General features: G+C 39.0%; 1 protein-coding gene across 1 annotated transcript in view; it reads left to right on the top strand.

Annotated features, from left to right (window-relative positions):
- LOC100543122 (protein ERGIC-53) overlaps positions 1-17,378 on the top strand; it is a 41,491-nt gene extending 24,113 nt beyond the window's left edge. Inside the window, exons 3-15 of the mRNA XM_019618881.2 lie at positions 581-770; positions 856-963; positions 3,110-3,171; positions 3,851-3,950; positions 5,341-5,464; positions 5,838-5,896; positions 6,538-6,670; positions 6,963-7,156; positions 7,274-7,344; positions 11,589-11,742; positions 12,433-12,554; positions 14,422-14,490; positions 16,790-17,378. Of these exons, the coding sequence (XP_019474426.2) occupies positions 581-770; positions 856-963; positions 3,110-3,171; positions 3,851-3,950; positions 5,341-5,464; positions 5,838-5,896; positions 6,538-6,670; positions 6,963-7,156; positions 7,274-7,344; positions 11,589-11,742; positions 12,433-12,554; positions 14,422-14,458 (1,354 nt within the window). The 3' untranslated portion in view covers positions 14,459-14,490; positions 16,790-17,378. The remainder of the gene's footprint in view (positions 1-580; positions 771-855; positions 964-3,109; positions 3,172-3,850; positions 3,951-5,340; positions 5,465-5,837; positions 5,897-6,537; positions 6,671-6,962; positions 7,157-7,273; positions 7,345-11,588; positions 11,743-12,432; positions 12,555-14,421; positions 14,491-16,789) is intronic.
- Positions 17,379-18,680: the final 1,302 nt, after the last annotated feature.

Below are 18,680 nucleotides of genomic sequence, written 5' to 3' on the forward strand. Positions count from 1 at the left end.
CCGGCGGCGGTGCGGAGCCCCGGTCCGTCCCCGTGCGCGGTGCTGATGTGTCACTACGGGCGGCGGGGGCTGCCCCTGCAGCGCTGCCGGGCGCGCAGCTCGGCCCTGTTTTGCTGTCGCTGAAGTCGTTCTTTCTACCTTTTTTTTTTTCCTGCCTTTATTTTTGTGAATTTGATCCGGGCCCGCTCCCTGGGTGCTGAGTTGTGACTCACGGTTATGTGGCGTTGTGCTACACGTGTCAAAAGGGCAGCGCTCTGGGGATGAGCTGCCTGCCTTGCTTCCTTCCTATCCTTTCTTTAAGCCACCGAGCAGAGGGGGAGGCTGTCAGTTTGTGTGATTTGTGTTAAAACCAGCAAAAAATGCAACACGTCTTAGCAAAAAACTTCAAAAAAAAATTATATTCGTATTTTAGCCATCAGATCAATCTTCTCTTTCAGGTGCATGTTGTTGTACCAAACAGATGGTAAAACAACGCTTTGAAAAGCAGTAGTAATGACCCTGCTAAAAGTAACGATCCTTTCTGTTCTCATGTTTTGTTGCTTTTAGGTTCTTTTCATTTTTCTTTTCCTCCTTAACTGAGTGCTTACCTAAAACATTTGTTCCTTTCCCTTCCAGACGCCATACCGAGCGCGGATCAGATTCGTATAACAACGTCTTTGAAGAGCCAGAAGGGATCGGTGTGGACCAAGAACAAGTCAATATTTGAATATTGGGAAGTCGAAGTGACCTTTCGAGTTACAGGCAGAGGCCGCATTGGAGCCGATGGGCTGGTATTAAGTTTGATCTGATGTAAGAAAGAGACATACTCAGAAAAATGGCTGTAGGCTTACAGTTCTTCCTTCCTTTCTGTAACAGGCAATCTGGTTTACGGAGGAGCAAGGCATGGAAGGTCCCGTGTTTGGGGCGGCTGACAAGTGGAATGGTGTTGGAATTTTCTTTGATTCCTTTGACAATGATGGAAAGGTTGGTTGGAAGCAAACTCTACTAGTAAAGATAAATTTAATTTCCTGCTTGTTTGGCACTCACAGCTTTGTAGAAAAAAAATAGCACGTCATTTTCCTATTTCCCCCCACCTCTTACTTAAAGGGCTGCATTAAAACAATCATATTTCTCTAATACAATTTAATCTAGACCTTTTCCATATGCTCTTTTGGGGAGGGTTGAGGAGTGGGGAAGGGGTTCAAGCTAGAAAGCAGAAACATAACTCATAACTGGACTACTGAGTTTTGGTTTATCTGTTAGCTTTGGAGGGGAAATGATTTGAACACGTAGAAGCTGAAGTTGGGGATTTCCATATGCAGTTCAAAATGCTGATAAATCTGAAGATTTATGCTTTGGAAGCAGCGTATTGTACAAAATATGCCATGTGGAAACACATTTCCATGTCTTTCCTTGGAAATGCTCTTTCTCTTGGAACAAATCTGACATGAGTGGTTAACAGCAAAAAGTCAGTGGCAGTGAGGACGGCAGTGCTTTGCGTTTTTCCTACCCAAAATCCTCAGAAATAAAACAGTTTGTCTGCTTTGCTTTCTTCTGTTACCACTTTGTCTTTTTTCTTTTTTTTCCCAGTGTTCTAGCGCTGTTTTTGTAGGTATAACAATTTAGGGTGTTCTGTTTGCTTTTTTTCCCCACAGATACATTTTAAAATACAGACAACATACATAGAAGTTGACAGGCTGAGGGTGGCATTCATATTTCCCATCTTAAAAAGATTAGCAGTGGAATATTGTTCAACCTGCTAAGAATTTTGAAATCCTTTCTTTTTTTCCCCTCCCTTTTCTGACTGCTGTCAGGGACACAGACCCCAGCATAGCGTGGCTGGGTAAAAGTGCCATCTGTCCAAAGCTGCATGTAAACAGTGCTGTTTGCCAGGACTTCAGAACTGCGTCTCCAGTCATGAGTTTAGTCTGCGTGATATGAATTTATCTGTTTTTAAGAAAATGATGACAACCAGTTGAAACAAAAGCCTTTGCCATGCCTGTGTTGGTCTGACACATCTTAAATCCTGGAGTTGTGAAAGTTGTTTTTCTTTTTTTAATGATAGCCTACTGCTTTCTTCCAACTCAGTAGGGAAATTCTTCTTGGTACTGTTCTGAATTGATGCGGAACTACCATTGCTACACTAAATCTATCTGTTGGAAGATGACATTGAAGTATTTGGATTGTACAGAGGGTGTAAATAATACTGATTTGAAGCAATCCATCTAACCAGGCACAATGGCTGAGGAGTAAAAATTGATGTATCCCTTGGTGTTGGTTGCAGTTCTGTTGTTGCCACAATATACAGTGCTGAGTAAAGCAATCGCTTACTTTAGCTGTGCTGATATCTTATGGAAATTTCTTAAAGGACTACCCTCCCCCACGCTGTGAATTGGGCATTGGGTTTTTCTTGAACTCCTGAAATACAAGGCTTGTCATCTTTTCTATAGAACTATGAGTCTGTCCAGTTGGGCAGTATATTCCTTCTGGAGATGTTGAATGTAAGCACTGAAGGGAAGATTATCTCTGCAATCTTGTGTTCCTATAAAAAGAATGGTTAACTTTCGAAACTCAACTGGCAGAACACTAAATCTGTTTCGCTCTTACTTCAGCTTGTTCTCATTTTTCTGTTGGTCTGAATAACCAGGGATGTGTTTAGCAGATGGTTTTGTCTCTGACAGATAGCTGCTGCTGTGGTCTTTTTAATGACTGGTGAGGTCAGAGAGATGCCAGCGTGCTGTCTGTTGGGATGTTTTCCAAGCCAGAGTCAGATGTACTAGTCATCTGTGCTTTTTAAAATCAGTATGTTTGCTACATATACATTTCTTCTGTCTGCAGATTTTACATTTATGTTTGTGAAATGATGCTGATTGGTAGAATAGCCAAAAAGCCTTTTTTCCCTCTCCCAGCAGCACAAAGAGTGTGGCAGTCTCTTGTAAAGTGTGCAGTGTGACACAATACCTCAGACATCTTGCTTTCTATACATCAAGATGAAATCAGAATAAAACCAGCTAATGTTTTTTAGTCTATGTGTTTGATCATTGAAAGCCTGTCAGTGAGGTTGCATGTATTTCATTTTGAACTGTTTCATTTGTTTGATAGTTGTTGGGTTTTTTTGTTTATTTCTTAGAAAAACAATCCTGGCGTGGTTGTTGTGAGCAATGATGGAAAGCTTCTGTATGACCATCAGAAGTAAGTTTATTTTCAGCCTTGGCTTCGTCGTGAATGTTTTCTTTTGAATGATGAGATGTTGCATGGAAGTCTTTGAGAAATGTTTTTAAGGTTTCTTTTATTATGAAACTTCTTTTTCCATCTTTCATCCTGTGTTTGGGTTTTTCTATTTGTTAAAATGCTGTTTTGGCAGTAAGAGCACAGGAACAGGCAATGGATATTGAAGTGGTATGTGGGCTTGGGGATGGATGAGCTCGAATGAATGGATGTGCACACTTTTTACCTCTTCATTGCTTGTAGTGTTCCACACACGGCTAATAACTGAAAGGACTGACTAGCTGAAAACGAATTGCTCATAAATTGATATGTTTGGTTTTGATTTCTGGTGGTTGCTGGTGAAATTAACATATTTTTGGGTTTTCTGAGAACAATTTAGCTTAACTGGGACTGGTCCAGACTATAGTTAATTGATGAGTGTGGGAATGACTTAAAGCAAACAAGTTCCCCATTACTGTTTTCCATCTGTACTATTCTGTATAAAATATCTAGCACCATTGAGCCCACAATACAATGGAAATATATTTTGCTATGGCGTTCATGTTTTGAAAAAATAGTCTGATGGTTCTAGTTCTTTGATGCTTTTTTGCATTAGTTGATAAATCATAAGATACAGTCTTATGCAAGTTGTCTTCTTGCGTAGTGATGGTTCCACACAAGCATTGGCCTCCTGTCAGAGGGACTTTCGTAATAAGCCCTATCCTGTTCGAGCAAAAATCACATACTACCAAAAAACACTGACTGTAAGTACTCTGAAATAACAATTACTCATGTTTCTCAGCTTTTTAAGTGTGAGATGGTTGTTATTTTTTCGACACCTCCTGTGTTAAATGTTGAGTTTAGTAACTCAGGAGCTGGAATGAGGTGCCCTATGTTCAAATACTATACAAGTTCTTACAGTGCATCCTGAGCTGACTCAGCAACTATTCCTGATTTTTCTAGTGTTTCTTAGAGGTCAGTTACAGTAGTGTCCTCCTACCTGCCCCGTATCCCAGCATATGTGCCTCATCTTCCGAGTGGTTGAGCAGGTGTTGAACTTGGACAGTGTTGCTCAAGCTGATTGTTGAGCTGTGGAGGGTTTTCCAGCTGTTGAAGATTACTGAAATGTGATTAAAAAAAAAGCTCTTTGGCAGCACACTTAAATTTGCTGCTTAAGGCTTCCTATCTCCAAGAAGTAGTACATCTTAGAATGTTGAAGAAGACTTTGGTGTAAGGAAGTGCTCAAGACTTTTGAAGTACTATTCAGATGGTTGTGAGCACCTCCTTAGAGGTCAGAAGAGAAAACTACAAATGTGCTGGTTTGAGACAACCATGAAGTTGTTTTTTCTTTGAAGAAGTTACTATTGTAGTTCAGACACTATTTGTACTATTAGCCAGTTAAAGCACGCATCTGTCATTTAGTAAAAGTTTCTCCACAAAATAAACATGAGGGCACCTAGAGGAAAGTGGACCTTGTACTGTGTGGTAATGTTAAAGGCTATGCATTTGTCTTGAGTGAAAATTAAATTTTGGACTCTGACGCAGCTCTCTTCTTTAATGTGCCTGATTCCTAATGCTTTATCTAGGAACTTCTGACCCAAGTGGTGCTGCTAACCTTAACAGTTCTGCAAATGCATCTGTGGAGAAAAAGAATCTCTCTAAGCTTTGATTAACTGAAGAACAAATAAGGGTGACTCTACTAGGCTGCACCAAATATGTGTTGCCCAGAATCTTAATGGGATTTGTACTTGAGAGTCTAACCTTTATTGATCTCTAGGTCAGGAATTTCAGGAACTAGAGTTAATATTTTTAGATCTGGATGAATATTTCCATATATTAATTTGTTGTGCTGCTTCTTGTAACTGAGATGAATATATTTTAATATAAAAATGATTTCTGTACAGTATGTCCTTAGGAGTGATGAATAGAAAATGTGGAATTTTGTTCATGTTGAACTTTGAATCAGCTTATGCATTTCCCTAGTCGAAACTCCAGAGATTAAATAGTCTTTGGATTCTGGTATCAGCTACGGGTTTATCTGATAAGTTGCAACTGTGACCATTACTATAAACTCAAATGCAGATATTCCTCAAGCAGAGCTGCTGGCACAAGTAGATTTTTGTGGTTAATAACTATAGGTGTGTTTCTTTGTAGGTATTAATTAACAATGGATTTACTCCAGATAAGGAAGATTATGAATTTTGTGCTAAAGTGGAAGACATGGTGTTGCCATCACAAGGATATTTTGGAATATCTGCAGCAACGGGGGGACTTGCAGGTAGTAAATGTTAAGCATTATGGCAGACAGTTTGGAGACTAGCAAGGCTTACAAGAGAGCGTTTATTCTACTGCTAGCATTGATCAGTTATACCAATTTTGGATCATGATAAAGTAACTAATGTCCTCCTGCTCCCAAATTTCTGATATGCTTAGGCCTTTTTCTAGCTAGAGCAGAAGTACCTTCAGTTTGCCCTGAGAGGGGCGTTAATCAGCCTCGGTCACTGCTGCATAAACTTTTGGGAGGACTGTGGGAGGATACTTTCAGGTAAAGATCGTTTGCAAGTGCAGGGTTGACTTGGGAAGTTGCAGGATGTTTCATGATGCATGACAGAGTCAATTCACAGTGTTGATTTTGGTTTTGTGTTATCCAGATGACCATGATGTCCTATCTTTCCTGACCTTCCAGTTGACTGAGCCTGGGAAGGAAGTAGTAAGTGTTTTTGTGCATAATTTGTAAAATGTTCTAGTATATTGTATGTTTAATCATCAGATCATTGTTGATGATCCTTGAGGTCCCTTCCAACCTGAGTAATTCTGTGATTCTATGATCATAGCATTCACTATGTAGTCATATGTAGAATTTTTGCATGTAGCTGTGCTGTTGCCTGTTTTGGAAAAATCAGATAAATACTGCAATGTTTCAGTAGCATTTTACTTATGTTTGAAACCAGAACTCTTGAAACAGCACTGACTGAACAAAAATAGTGATGCTAAAACAAAACATGCAAATAAACTAAAAAAAAGTAGACTGTCTTCGGAAAGTGGGCAGATAACCTGGTTTTGCTTTCAACTTCCCATTTCTGTAGAACACTTCTCTACTGTTAGACAGCATCTGTCCTTGTAAAAGTCCTTGATTGTGATTTAGAAAGTATACTTTTCAGGAAAAAGCTAGGATTTTCCATGAGTTTGTCTGGTTCCTCACTTCAGCTTTAGTGTGCTTCATTAATTGTGTCGTGTCATCAAACCTGAAGTCTAGACAGTGTTTGCTGCTCAATGAGTCATGTATGGGTGGTAGAGAGCATTAAAATCCTCTTCTGCTTACTTTCTTCTTACTTTGGTAATGTATTAAAGCCCACATCAGATGCAGAAATTCCTGAAAAAGATAAAGAGAAGTATCAAGAAGAATTTGAACACTTTCAACAAGAATTGGATAAAAAGAAAGAAGAGTTTCAAAAGGAGCATCCTGATGTGCAAGGACAACCAGGCAAGTTATTTGAGCAGTTTTTCAGTTGTCAAGGAAAATATTTGCTTTCAAGGATGTTCAGAACAGCCTGATGCTGTGGTATACTGACAGAATGAGCTGATTGCAGGGAGTGTTGGGATAGCCCTTTTTTTAAGTGCTGGTAACATGCACCTGCAGCTCTCAGCAAGTATTGGTTTGGAGAGTTTCTCCACTGATTTCAAATGGAAACTTTAACAGTACAAGAGTGACACAACCCAACAAATTAGAAATGCATATGTGTAACAGCTACCTGTGCTTTGTTTTTTCTTGCCAGCTGATGATCCTTTTGAAACTGTAAGCGATCGTGAGCTCAGGCAAATCTTTGAAGGACAGAATCGAATTCATCTTGAAATCAAACAGCTTAATAGGCAGTTGGACATGATTCTTGATGAGCAGAGGAGATATGTTTCTGCAGTCACGGAGGAGATTGCTAAAAGAGGAGCGGCTGTTTCAGGTCAGCAAGGACAGGTATGTTCAAAATATACACTACAGTTGGCAGCTCAGCCTAGCTTCAAAAAGCACAGTTACTTTTTCCAAGGTACATTAATTTGTTTTTCTCACCATTCCCTCCTCACTCTACAACAGGTTTCCCAGCGGGAGATTGATACAGTTGTGAAGACTCAAGAAGAGGTCATTAAACAAGTAAATGAAATGAAGTGAGTGCTTTCTAAATATGTTCTGAATTTTACACTTCCCACTTCTTAAATCATATTTATTGTTTCAGTGGGAAAATATTGACAGAATTCAAATTTCTGTATGTTAACTCCTTAGTGGTGTCTGTTTTCGTTTCTGTGATAAATACAAAGAAAGTTTGTGTCTGCAAGGTGATTAAGTCTTCCCAATGGGCTTCAATTTATTGTGAGATTTCACTGCAATTAGATAAGTACAGTGCCTTTGAAAACAATCTCTTCCCATAGAATGGCAAGTTTGATAACCTGCCAGTCACTGTTGGTGCACCCCAGGGGTCGATAGTGGAGCTTGTACTCTTCAGGCATCTTTATTAATGATACAGGCAGTAGGACTGGGTGCATACTCAGAAATTTTACAGATAATGCATATCTGGAATGATTGTGCAGTTGGTTGGTTCAGTGGCTGGTTCAGTAGGACCTAGAGTTGTGAGATTCCAGAAGGATTTCATGAGATTCCCCCTGGAACCTCATGAAATTCAGCATGGGCAAGTATGAAGGCTACTCCAAAAGTCTCCAAAAACACCTCCTGTGTTATGATGTTGGTCCATGAGGTCAGAGGTGGATAGTGGTTCTCTGGCAGTAGAGATTGAAGCTTCCTGCCTGTACTCTGTTACATGTTGTCACCTCACAACAGATGGCAGCAGGGGGGCAGTCCAACAGAATGGCATCTGACTTGGAAATGTGTTTGGAGCTAAGGTATGGGACTGAATTCTTCCACTCAGGAAAGAAAGAACCACTTTGGTCAGTGGTTGCTGAATGTTTATAGAGACCAAAGAGTGAATGTTAGCATAGTGAGATGGTAGGTGGTGTGTTTCAGCAGTAGCAATCATGGGTCACCTCTTCTGGTTTAGATTTTTATAGGCACAGTATGCAGGCTCTTGTTTACTGTTACCAAAAATGCAGAGCTAATGATGGTGATCATGTTGGAAAAGTGTTTTGCAGTTTAGAATTTGCTGTATCAAATGGTGTCGTTATGCTCTTTGTATCTGTTGTACTTTCCCTGGAAAGAAACAGGAGTCATTACTTTTGAAGTGACCTTTACTACAGAGTCCTACAGCTGTGAAGCAGTAACTCCACCCATCAGTACAGGCAGGGAACTGATCAGCTGGAATGCAGCTTCACAGAATTGAACATGACTTCTGGGGGAGAAGAAGTTGGATGTGGAACAGCAGTATGCCCGTATGGCAAAGACCACCAGCAGCACCCTGGGCTGCAGTAGAGCATTGCTGGTGACCCAAGGGAGTTAGTTCTATTTGCTCAGCACAAGTGGTACCACATCTGGAGTCCTGGGTGCTCGGAGAGTCTGTAGTACAAGGCAGACATGAGCTTGCTGGAGGTTGTCCAATGAATGAGCATGAAAGTTGGTTTAACACTTCATTCATAGTAGTGAAAACATTTATTATCTTCAGCTTAAAAAAGAAAAAAAGGAAAAAAATAAAGAAAAAAATTCTAAAAATTTCCAAACAGAAACCATTCCAACAACTGGACATTGTGGTGCATGAGCAACTGTGGATTTTTTGTTTTGCTTTGTTGTTTTTGTCGTCGTCGTTGTTTTTGCTTTTTCCAGTATTAGTCCAGGGGCAGATCTTGTAATTCATCTAAGTAGGTCAGCTTCTTGTAGAATAAAGATTAGTGCTTCCATTTTTTTTTTGCACTTGTTCTTCCACGAAAGCTTTTGTTAATATTCTTGACAAATCTTTATACCTTGGAAGCAAATTAGATTTTCTTGTTAACGTTGGCAGTCTGCCCTTTCAGTGACTGCTTACTAGGTATGAGTTTGTGTAACGCCATCTTAATATTTTTCTTAGATTAAAAAGAAAAAAAAGAATGTTACAGATAGAAATGAACAGCCTGCTGTTGCATTGCTGGTCATCCCAGAGGAAAAGGACTTAAGGTCTAAGTAATTCTCTTGTCAAGATTTGTGGATTTCTTAATCATCTGATTACAGAAGAATCTTGTATGTTCATACAGTAGAAACTTAATAGCATGATATTGTCAATGCCAAAGTCATGTAAATTAAATTTGATACAGGCCGTGTCTGTTTAGGGAAGTTATTTTGCTTGATCAGAGAAAGTGGATCAGCCTAGGGGACGGTGGCTGTGCCTGACTGTGTTCATTGCACAGGGATGGTGGTACTGGGAGGGAGATGTCCTCAGCCACTCTCACTTCTGTTTTACACGGAGAGCAGTGGCTGAAGATAACAGTGCTGTGGATGTGGATGGACAGAGCTGCTGTCAGCGTTAATTAGACAGTGTTAGTGTTGGGGTTTGCATGGGTCACTTAAGGAAGTCTTCCAGTGGAGAATTTCTAAAATCAGTTGTTACAGCACTAATTCAAAGCACAGGTAAATGTTAACCAATCGACTTTAATCTATACGATAATATAAGAGTATGAAATAATTCCTGGGTTATGTGCTAATGCTACTCAGGCTGTGTTAAATTAATTCATGGCAGATGGTGATTATTTATTTATTTATTTATTTATTTATTTTTGCATTCATTTTGTCTACATAAGTAGTACTGATTCAAAGCTGGACATGTAGAATGAGAGGAAGTGAAGGATGCTTCACCTGGTTCTGCTTGCAGTGGCATGTAGAAGCAAGCAGCTGCTTTTGTTAAATCATCCTGATAACAATTTCTAATATTGCAGCAAAGCTGTTGAGGTAAATACAGAGTTTTCCATAAATCTGGGTGTCTGCAGTGCAGCGCTTTACCTGGAATTAACAGAAATAAAACTGGGAAACTTTTTTTTTCCTAATATGATGGAAGTGGGATTGAGTTTTCAGAAGCATAACAAGAAAGAGGGAATCTGTATGGCATTACTGGAAGTGAGGAGAAATTTTTGTTGTTAATATGGGAAGTATGCAGGATACTGATATTGTGGTGTAGATTAAATCAGCATGCAACTCTCAGTTAGTCTGTAGCTACAGGTGATTAGGCAGCGTGCCTAATTACTGCTTCTACCACAGTGAGACTGTAGTTGTAAACTAATAAATATGTCTATGCTTACAGTTTTTAGAGCTGTAACAGTGCCTTTGAATATGCGTCATGCCTTTAAAGGTTTTTTCATGATTGTTTTTAATTATTTCTTTCGATTCTGTGTCTTGAAGAGCAACTGATGGAAAGCTGAAAGATGGGCATCGTTTTAACGAAGATGCTTAATGAAACAGGTTTTGGTGCTTAGCCTAGAGTTTTCCATCAAATACAAACTGCTTAAAATCACTATAATATATACATAGCACTTAAGATGATGTATTGTTACTGATTTACCCAATGACATTCAGGTTTTGTTCAATATTGAATTGCTAACTGCTGTTCGGGGAGATAGGACTTTACCTTGGAGTCACCAAAACAAGCTCTCATCTGCACAAAAATGTAAAGTTATAAGTGAATTAAAAAGGAATCCAAAGACATACATTTGGATTCGTTATTCTGTTAATAATGGAGAGATTAACGTTCACATGATAAATATTTTAGCTGTAGAATAATCCTCTTTGCAACTGAAAAGAGACATCACAGCCGGCAAAAAAACTGCAAATGTATTGATTAGAGATTAAGTATTTTTCTCTCATTGATTAGTTTTGTTTGAGGTAAACTAGTTATGGAGCCTGAACTTTTTAGGGATTTAATTTGATTTGTTGTAGCAGGAAAATTAATTCACATGAAGGCAATATTAAGTATTATGACAGTATGTATGGGAAATGAGTTTCTCGCATAAATGATAATCATGAAACAAGGTTGTATCTAAATCTTTTCTTATCCCTAAAGCCTCTTCTTTATTTTTATTTCTTACATGGCTGCTCTTATTTATTTATTTTTCTGAAACAGCTTTGATTTTCTTCAAAGATTGTATTATACCCTGTTTATCCTAAAGCCTTGGCGGGAGCCATGGATGAAAGGCTTGTTTTGGACTTCATCAGTCAGGCAAAGCAGATGTTTAGCAATAGAATATTTGCCAGATCTTTGTTTCAGCACAACTTTAGGAGATGCTGCACTGTACAAATTGAAACTGTCTGTGGGATCAAGCATTTAATGTGGTGGTTTGATTGAGGAATTACCTCTTGATGGGTATTCTTGGAAGCTAGAAATGTTTATTTTGGAGCAGTTAGGTATTTTAAACTAATCTTAATGGGCTAAAATATTTACAGCATAAACGCTGTTTGTATAAGAGCTGTTTTGTGTTAAGTGATGTTTTGTTGTCTGTCTCTCCAGAAATGCCATGGCTGACACTCTGAGGTTGATCAGTGGAGCTCAGCATCCTGGCTCTGCGGTGGGAGTCTACGAAACAACGCAGCATTTCAATGACATCAAAGAACACCTTCACGTAGTGAAAAGGGACATTGAGCATCTAGTGCAACGAAATATGGTAATTTATGTGCTGATAGTGTAAGGCATGACTGTAATACTTCTTTATTTGGCTGTTAGTAAGAAACTGGGATGAGCCAGCATGCAATTTACAGAGCAATTAATCCTTCATTAAGCTGCTTTGCTAAAACTGCACTGCCCTGACCCAACTGTATGATCTGTGTCTTGATGAAAAGTTTTGCACAAAGAACAGGATTTTTACTCTAATTCCTGTGGAAACAAGGTCATGCAATTAAGTTTTTCTAGGTGCTTTTTTGGGTTTGTTCCACTGCTTTACAGCTGTGTGCGGAGGAGACTTCTAAACTTAAGCACAGAAGGGAGAGGTTTAATCAGGGAGAACTTAGGCAAACACTACTTAAGGTCTCAAAGTGTGAAAGATGACGGTGTTAGCATTCAGGAGCACCTTTAGTCTTGCCTGGGTAACAATTAAGCTGAATTAGCTTGTGATCCCATGCAAGCTTTTTAATTTCTGCAATAATTTACTAAAGACTTATTCTTTCTCCTCTGACCCTCAGATTAATGTTACTCAGCTTGCTCTCAGAGTAGCTGTCATTTTTGTCTGTATTTTTCTGTTTGTGATTTAATTTTTAGATCATGTTACAGAGGCCTTGTTTTGTATCTTATTTAGCAGTCTTTTAATGGTGTATCCTGTTGGCTCTTTTCTCAACTACTGCTTCTCTTGTCTTTTTAGCCATCTAATGAGAAACCGAAATGTCCAGATTTGCCACCATTTCCATCGTGCTTATCTACAATGCACTTCTTCATATTTGTAGCAGTGCAAACAGTGTTATTTGTTGCTTATATCATGTATAGGTAAGTATGTATTTTTTTAAAGCCGAACAGGGCAAGTAATTTTAGAACTTCTGAGAGGAAGTGGAATTGCAGTGATAAGAGCAGTCATTCAGATTGGAAGAGTCTTGGGAAGTCTTTAGTTCAGCCTTGTGCTCAAAGCAGAGTTAGCACTGAATTCAGACCAGGTCATTTAGGGTTTACACTGATCAGATCTTTCAAAACCTTAAGCTCACTAGTCTTCTGGGACCTCTTTTTCAGTGTTTCATTAGTGTAATGAGGCTTACTTTGTTTCCCTTCTTCTTGTATATCTAGTGGAAACCTTCCTTGCTTCAATTTGTCTCTCTGTCTGATGATATGCATCTCCCTAAAAAAACTTAGTTTCTTTAACACTTTCCAGTGTGGTGCTTTCCACAGGCCCTGGAAAGCTGTGTCAAGGCCTCTTGAGGCTGCTTTTGTCCAGCATGAAGTCCAGTTTCCCTGGCCTGTCCTCCTGAGGCCTGTGCTTCAGCTCCTGACCATTCTTGTGGTCCTCTATTGGATTTACTGAAGTTTATTAATATCTTAACAAAATCTGATGTGATCTGAGTTTTCACTACGTGTATCTACCAGCTCTGACAAAATTAGACGAATTCCTCAGTCAACTTTTCTTAATGGTATTAATTATAAAGGGTCATTGATTGTTGATGGAGCTTTGAGTGTCATGTGGGATTTTTTTGTTTGTTTTTAAATTGGAATGTTTGCTCTGCTCTCCTCTTCCTCCCTGAGACGTTGTAATGTTCAAATTAAATATTGATGGAAAGGAAAACCTATGAAGTGTAAGGACTTGTTTGGTTTGTCCTGTTTCTCTGCTGCATACTCCTCTCAAGATAAAGGGACCAAGATAGTTGCAGTACTCTTCAAAGAGAAAATGCAGTTTGCTGTCTCTGTGGAAGGATAACTGCTATTAATATGACACTAATATAGCTGGTGGCACTTTTGTTTGTGTGTCTGCTTCTCCACAAAGTGGAGAGAGTACATTTTTTAAGTATGTCACGTTATGGCATCCACTGGGAAGATGGCTTCCCAGATTAAATGAGCAAGTCTCCTTCAGTTCTTCTTGATGCTCTGTAATTCTAGCTTTTGTCCATGATAGATCCACTGAGAATCCATTGAGAAAAACAGAAATATTCTGTGTCAGAGGGGAAAGGAATACCCATTTCAAGCAAGCTTATTACTCAATTCTTAATTGCACGTTTCCTTTTCTGTCATGCAGAAGAAAATCAGATGTTGAGAAGCTTTAGAGAATTTATTTTTAAGATCCATACACAGTTTGTTTTCTACACAGAATTTGTTTCTGTGATGCAGAATTGGAACTGCAGCCATGCTTCATGTATTTTTGTGAATAGAGGAAATTTCTGCTTTTTACTGTATGACTTAAGATATGAGTTTTTTACCATGTGACTCAACCCTTTACAAGGGTAGATAAACAGCAGGACAAGGGGAAATGGTTTGAAGTTGAGGGAGGGAAGATTGAGGTTGGATGTCAGGGGGAAGTTCTTTATTATGAGAATGGTGAGGTGCTGGAACAGCTGCCCAGAGAGGCTGTGGATGCCCCGTCCATCCCTGGAGGTGTTCAAGGCCAGGTTGGATGGGGCCCTGGGCAGCCTGGGCTGCTGTGAAATGTGGAGGTTGGTGGCCCTGCATGTGGCAGGGGGTTGGAGAATCCTTGAGGTCCCTTCCAACCCTGGCCATTCTGTGTGATTCTGTGACTTGTTCTCCATTTCCCTAAGTTTCTGTTGAGGAGGAATACTTTTAGTCCTAAAACAAAATAAATACTTGTTTAAACCAGGTAGCTAGTTGTTTTGTTTTCCAACAGGCTTAATGAATACTTTTCTGATTTTTCTTTCAGGAGTCAACAGGAAGCAGCAGCCAAAAAGTTCTTTTGATGACCTCTTCCTTTTGTGCGTACATAACAGCAGTATGTATGCACAGAAAATCACACAGTTCTGTACATGAGGGAAAATTTAGTGTTTGATATACTTCAGTACTGTGAATTATGTAATTTTGTCAAACAAAATGTGTTCTTATTTAGGCTGTCAATTCTAGAGTTAAAACAGACCTGGGAGCAGCGGAGCGAAAGCTGTGCAGGGGAAGACTGCAGGTCCTACCCAGGTCTCTGTTTTCAGTCAGATTTCTGATCAATGCTGTAAGGCAAACACTGAATTCCTCCTATTTTGTCAGAATTTCAGCGGAGGGATTTTGAATACCCCTGTTGGACGGCTGTTGATAATGAGAATTTGCAAAGTGATGATCTGTGCAGAAAACTTGCCACTGAGAATCCATATCAAATTAGGAAAAAAACAACAAACAATAAAACCACTGCTCTCTAAAACCTTCCAAAACCAAAACAAGATAAAATGAAAAACAAAACAACAAAAACAAACAAACAAAACCCACTAAAATTATATATATTTTTTTTTCTGGTGGAAATTTGTTATAAACATTTCATTTCTTTATTATTTGGATCTAATAGCTTAAGAACGATTTTTGGAAATTTAGCTCTTCATGAAGTATAGATTTTAAGTTCTCTTTAGTGCATGGACACAAAGAGAGGCCTTTTACAGACTAGTAATATCTGGAATAGAATGCAGGCTGCATGAGACAAACTAACAGATGTTTGTCTCCTTATTCTGGCTTTTGTTCTTAGGCAGTGAGAGAAAGCATACTGTAGTTTCTTCTGGTGTATTGAAAGATATATTTTTTTGTAGTTTCAAGTCTAATTTTAGAAATTTTTGGAACATTTTTAGGAAAGGTGCCATAGTTTGATACCTCTTCCGATCTGAATTTGTTAAGGGTGTGTTTAATTGATGAATATGCCTTTATTGTTATAAAGCTGTCTTGTGTCTTCCATGTATCAAATACAGATGCTTTGATTTAAATACTGACCTGGCAAGTATTCTGAACTACACATACTGACTGTGAAAGGTTTTCTTCACAAGCTGTTGATTCAGGCATGTTTGTTAGCCCAGCAGCTATTGCAAAAGCAGTATTGTGTGTCAGTTTTCAGTTTAATATCAAGAGCATAAGGCTGGTCACATGTTGTTGATACTGCTCATTAGATGAACATTTTGCTTCAGGAGTGAAACAAATGAGAAAGCTCAAGTTAGAATCGTGAAATGAATTTGTTTTGCCATGTTTACTTACCTGTGGTAACTTTGTCTTTTGAATTATGTGTAGAATGATGATATTTCTATGTTTTTCCTTCCAATTCTATGAAAACACACAGATGTGTCTGAATATTTCACTTCTAAACCATGAGTCTGTCTGAAAATCTGCAAAATGTGTCTGTAATCTAGCATGATACTCCTGCAGTTCCACAGTCTGTTCTCTTGGAGTGCAGTGCTTGCTGCCAAATTCACTGTAATGAAGAACACTCTAGCATTGTGCCTGACAATTTGAAGACATGATAAATCTATGCAATATGTTTTGTTATTGAAACAGTGCTCCAAAAGTGGGTGTTTGTGCTGTACCAATAAATTGATACTACCTACACACCTATTTATGTACTTACAGTATGTAGCATGCTGTAAATGATACAGCTTTATACATTCATTTCCAAATTTGAGACTTTGCTGTACTAATTGGAGAAACTACTGCTTCAGGCTCATCTTACTGGATAAGCAGGACAAGTCAATGAAAGAACCTTTTCAGAGAACCCAGAACAGCACAGGAATTTATCCGTTCAGTTCTAACACCAGCAAATATTTACAGGTGCCTTGAGTCTAAGCTATTATAACTGAATATATTTTCTTAAATTGCTCTGAAAATAGTGTTGTTCTTGTCAATTGCTAGCTTTCCTGCGCAGTGCAACACCTGAGTGAACTCCCTCTCTGAATACAGGCTTTGCAAGGCAGGAAGGCTAACAAGTGTATTCTGAAAGGTCAGGTGCATCCATCTGGCATGATGAGGAACAGCTCCAGTGTGTCAGTTGGAGGAAGCCTGCATTTCCTATTACTGTGAATTTCTCCAATTACAACTTTGTTTCAAAGCTGGACAAACAATGCTGTTGTCTTTTCTTGTAAAAAAAAAAATTGGGGATAGAGGCTAGCAACATACTTGAATCCATAATTGTATCCTCAGTATGGGGCTCAGCTTGTGTGTTGATGCTGCTAGTAGATCTGACCTGTGTCTGTGTGCATCTGGGGATCATTTGTGTTAGTGAGCAGAAGGTATGAAGTGCACCATCCTAAAAGTGATAACTTTGCTTCATTTCACAGTCTTCGCTCCCTGGAACATCAGTAATTGCCTCGCCACTCACTGGATCAAAGGAAAACTCCCAGTTACCCAGCCCAAACCTTGTCCCTTCTGTTCCTGAGGTGATAGCAACAAATTTGGACTTTGAGAATATTTGTCAGTGTGGCCTCTTCTTGTGGTGGGCTACTAGAATTTTCTTTCAACACTGATAGGGCGTTTCATTTTGTCAAGTGAAATTTCAGAACTCACAGATGAAGGCAACTTGGAATCCAGTATGTTTGACAATGTAGAGGAGACCAAGAAAATAACAGTATTTGAAGTAGCAAATATTTGGCAGTGTCAAGGGGATCTCATTGTCTTAAAGCTTATTAAATAAATGGTCATACCGGAATCTCTCTAGCAAATCTCAGTCATTTGTGAATTACTTTGTTGATTGTTTGGAGAAAATGTCATCAGTACATCAATTACTGTAACACTGAAGACTTTCTACTGTTTAAAAAACATAACACACAGCTGACATTTCCTGTTGTTTGTTTCTGACTGATGTAAACAGAGGGTTGGAGTTCAGAGATAACCTTATTTGAATAAAGATGCATATTTTTAATAAACTTCTTTCTTGTAATCTGTTACGTGTCACTGAAGTCCACAGGAGCATTCAGAGGAGCTTCAGGTTCTCAGCTCAGCCCTGCCTGATGCTGGATGTTTAAGGTTAAGTGAAAAGTAGCATGCCAGCTTGGAAGTTTCTTAACGGTGGATTAAGTAACTTGCTGGCTGCTTTGATTAAACAAACGACCCAATTGTTCTGAGCTGAAAGTTGCACACATGCCTGTAGCTCTTCCTCCAGGTTCCTTAACTGCCCTCGTCTTGGTGCTCTGGTCTGGTTTCTTGGGGTACAACAGCCCAAAAACAAGTTAGCCGGTCTCCTTGGTCAGTCTTCATGGTTTGTGTGTGCATGTCTGGTTGTTTTTTTTTTATTTATACTGTCCTATCCAGTGACTCTTTGCAGTAACCTGCAAGAATATGAGCGATCTCATTTGCCATCGGCTTTCCTCAACCAGGAGCAAAGTGATACACAGATGTATCTTTAATTGAAGCTCTTCAAGCTGAGAAAGACTCAGAAATCCCATTTATCTCTTTATAGGTGACCTCGTGTTCAGACTGCTGCATGAAAGGCTGTTCCAGAGGAATGAAGAGGACCTTTCAGAGATGCACAGATATATCTGAGCTGTGTGGTCAGAGTTTGCTGCTGCTGCTGTTTTGGGAGCACAGTCTCTTGTTTGGATGCTTGCATATCTATAGTGGTTTTGTGCTGTCTTTTCCATGGGCCTTTGGACTTTGATTTGCTTGTTTCAGGACTCCTGAGTCTATTCTGATGTTGGAGATGCCTCTGTTCTTTGGATGCACAAATCAGTTCCACCAGGTAACACAGGAACAGAACCTTTTTTTCTTGATTGAATTTAAACTGAAAGTAAAGGGCATTGATTTAAATCTGAGACAGTAGCAACGCCAGCACTTACAAGCACCTGGCTGTAAGTTTTTATTAAGTCAGTGATCCTTGTAAACAGCAAGATACAGTCATTGCTTTGTAACTTCAGTACATTTTATAACACTTTTGTCTTCAGTTTCAAACCTAACGTTAGAATGCCTGTTCTCAAGTTCACGAGACCCATTTATACATAGTCCTGAAAGTGCATAATGAGTATCAATCGATTTTGATTAAAGCAAACGAATGAAATACTTCCTTGTTATCTGTAGTCTATCAGAGTAATTTTGTTGTGATTTGGAGTTCTTGCTGCCGTGATAACTCTATCTGAAAAATAGATTCCAAGTTTCTCGTTATCTGAAAAATAGATTCCAAGTTTCTCATTTAATCATTAATAATCCAGGATTACAGAAGGTCCTGTTTATTTTTTT

This window comes from Meleagris gallopavo, chromosome 11, assembly GCF_000146605.3.
Source record: "Meleagris gallopavo isolate NT-WF06-2002-E0010 breed Aviagen turkey brand Nicholas breeding stock chromosome 11, Turkey_5.1, whole genome shotgun sequence".
NCBI lineage: Eukaryota > Metazoa > Chordata > Aves > Galliformes > Phasianidae > Meleagris > Meleagris gallopavo.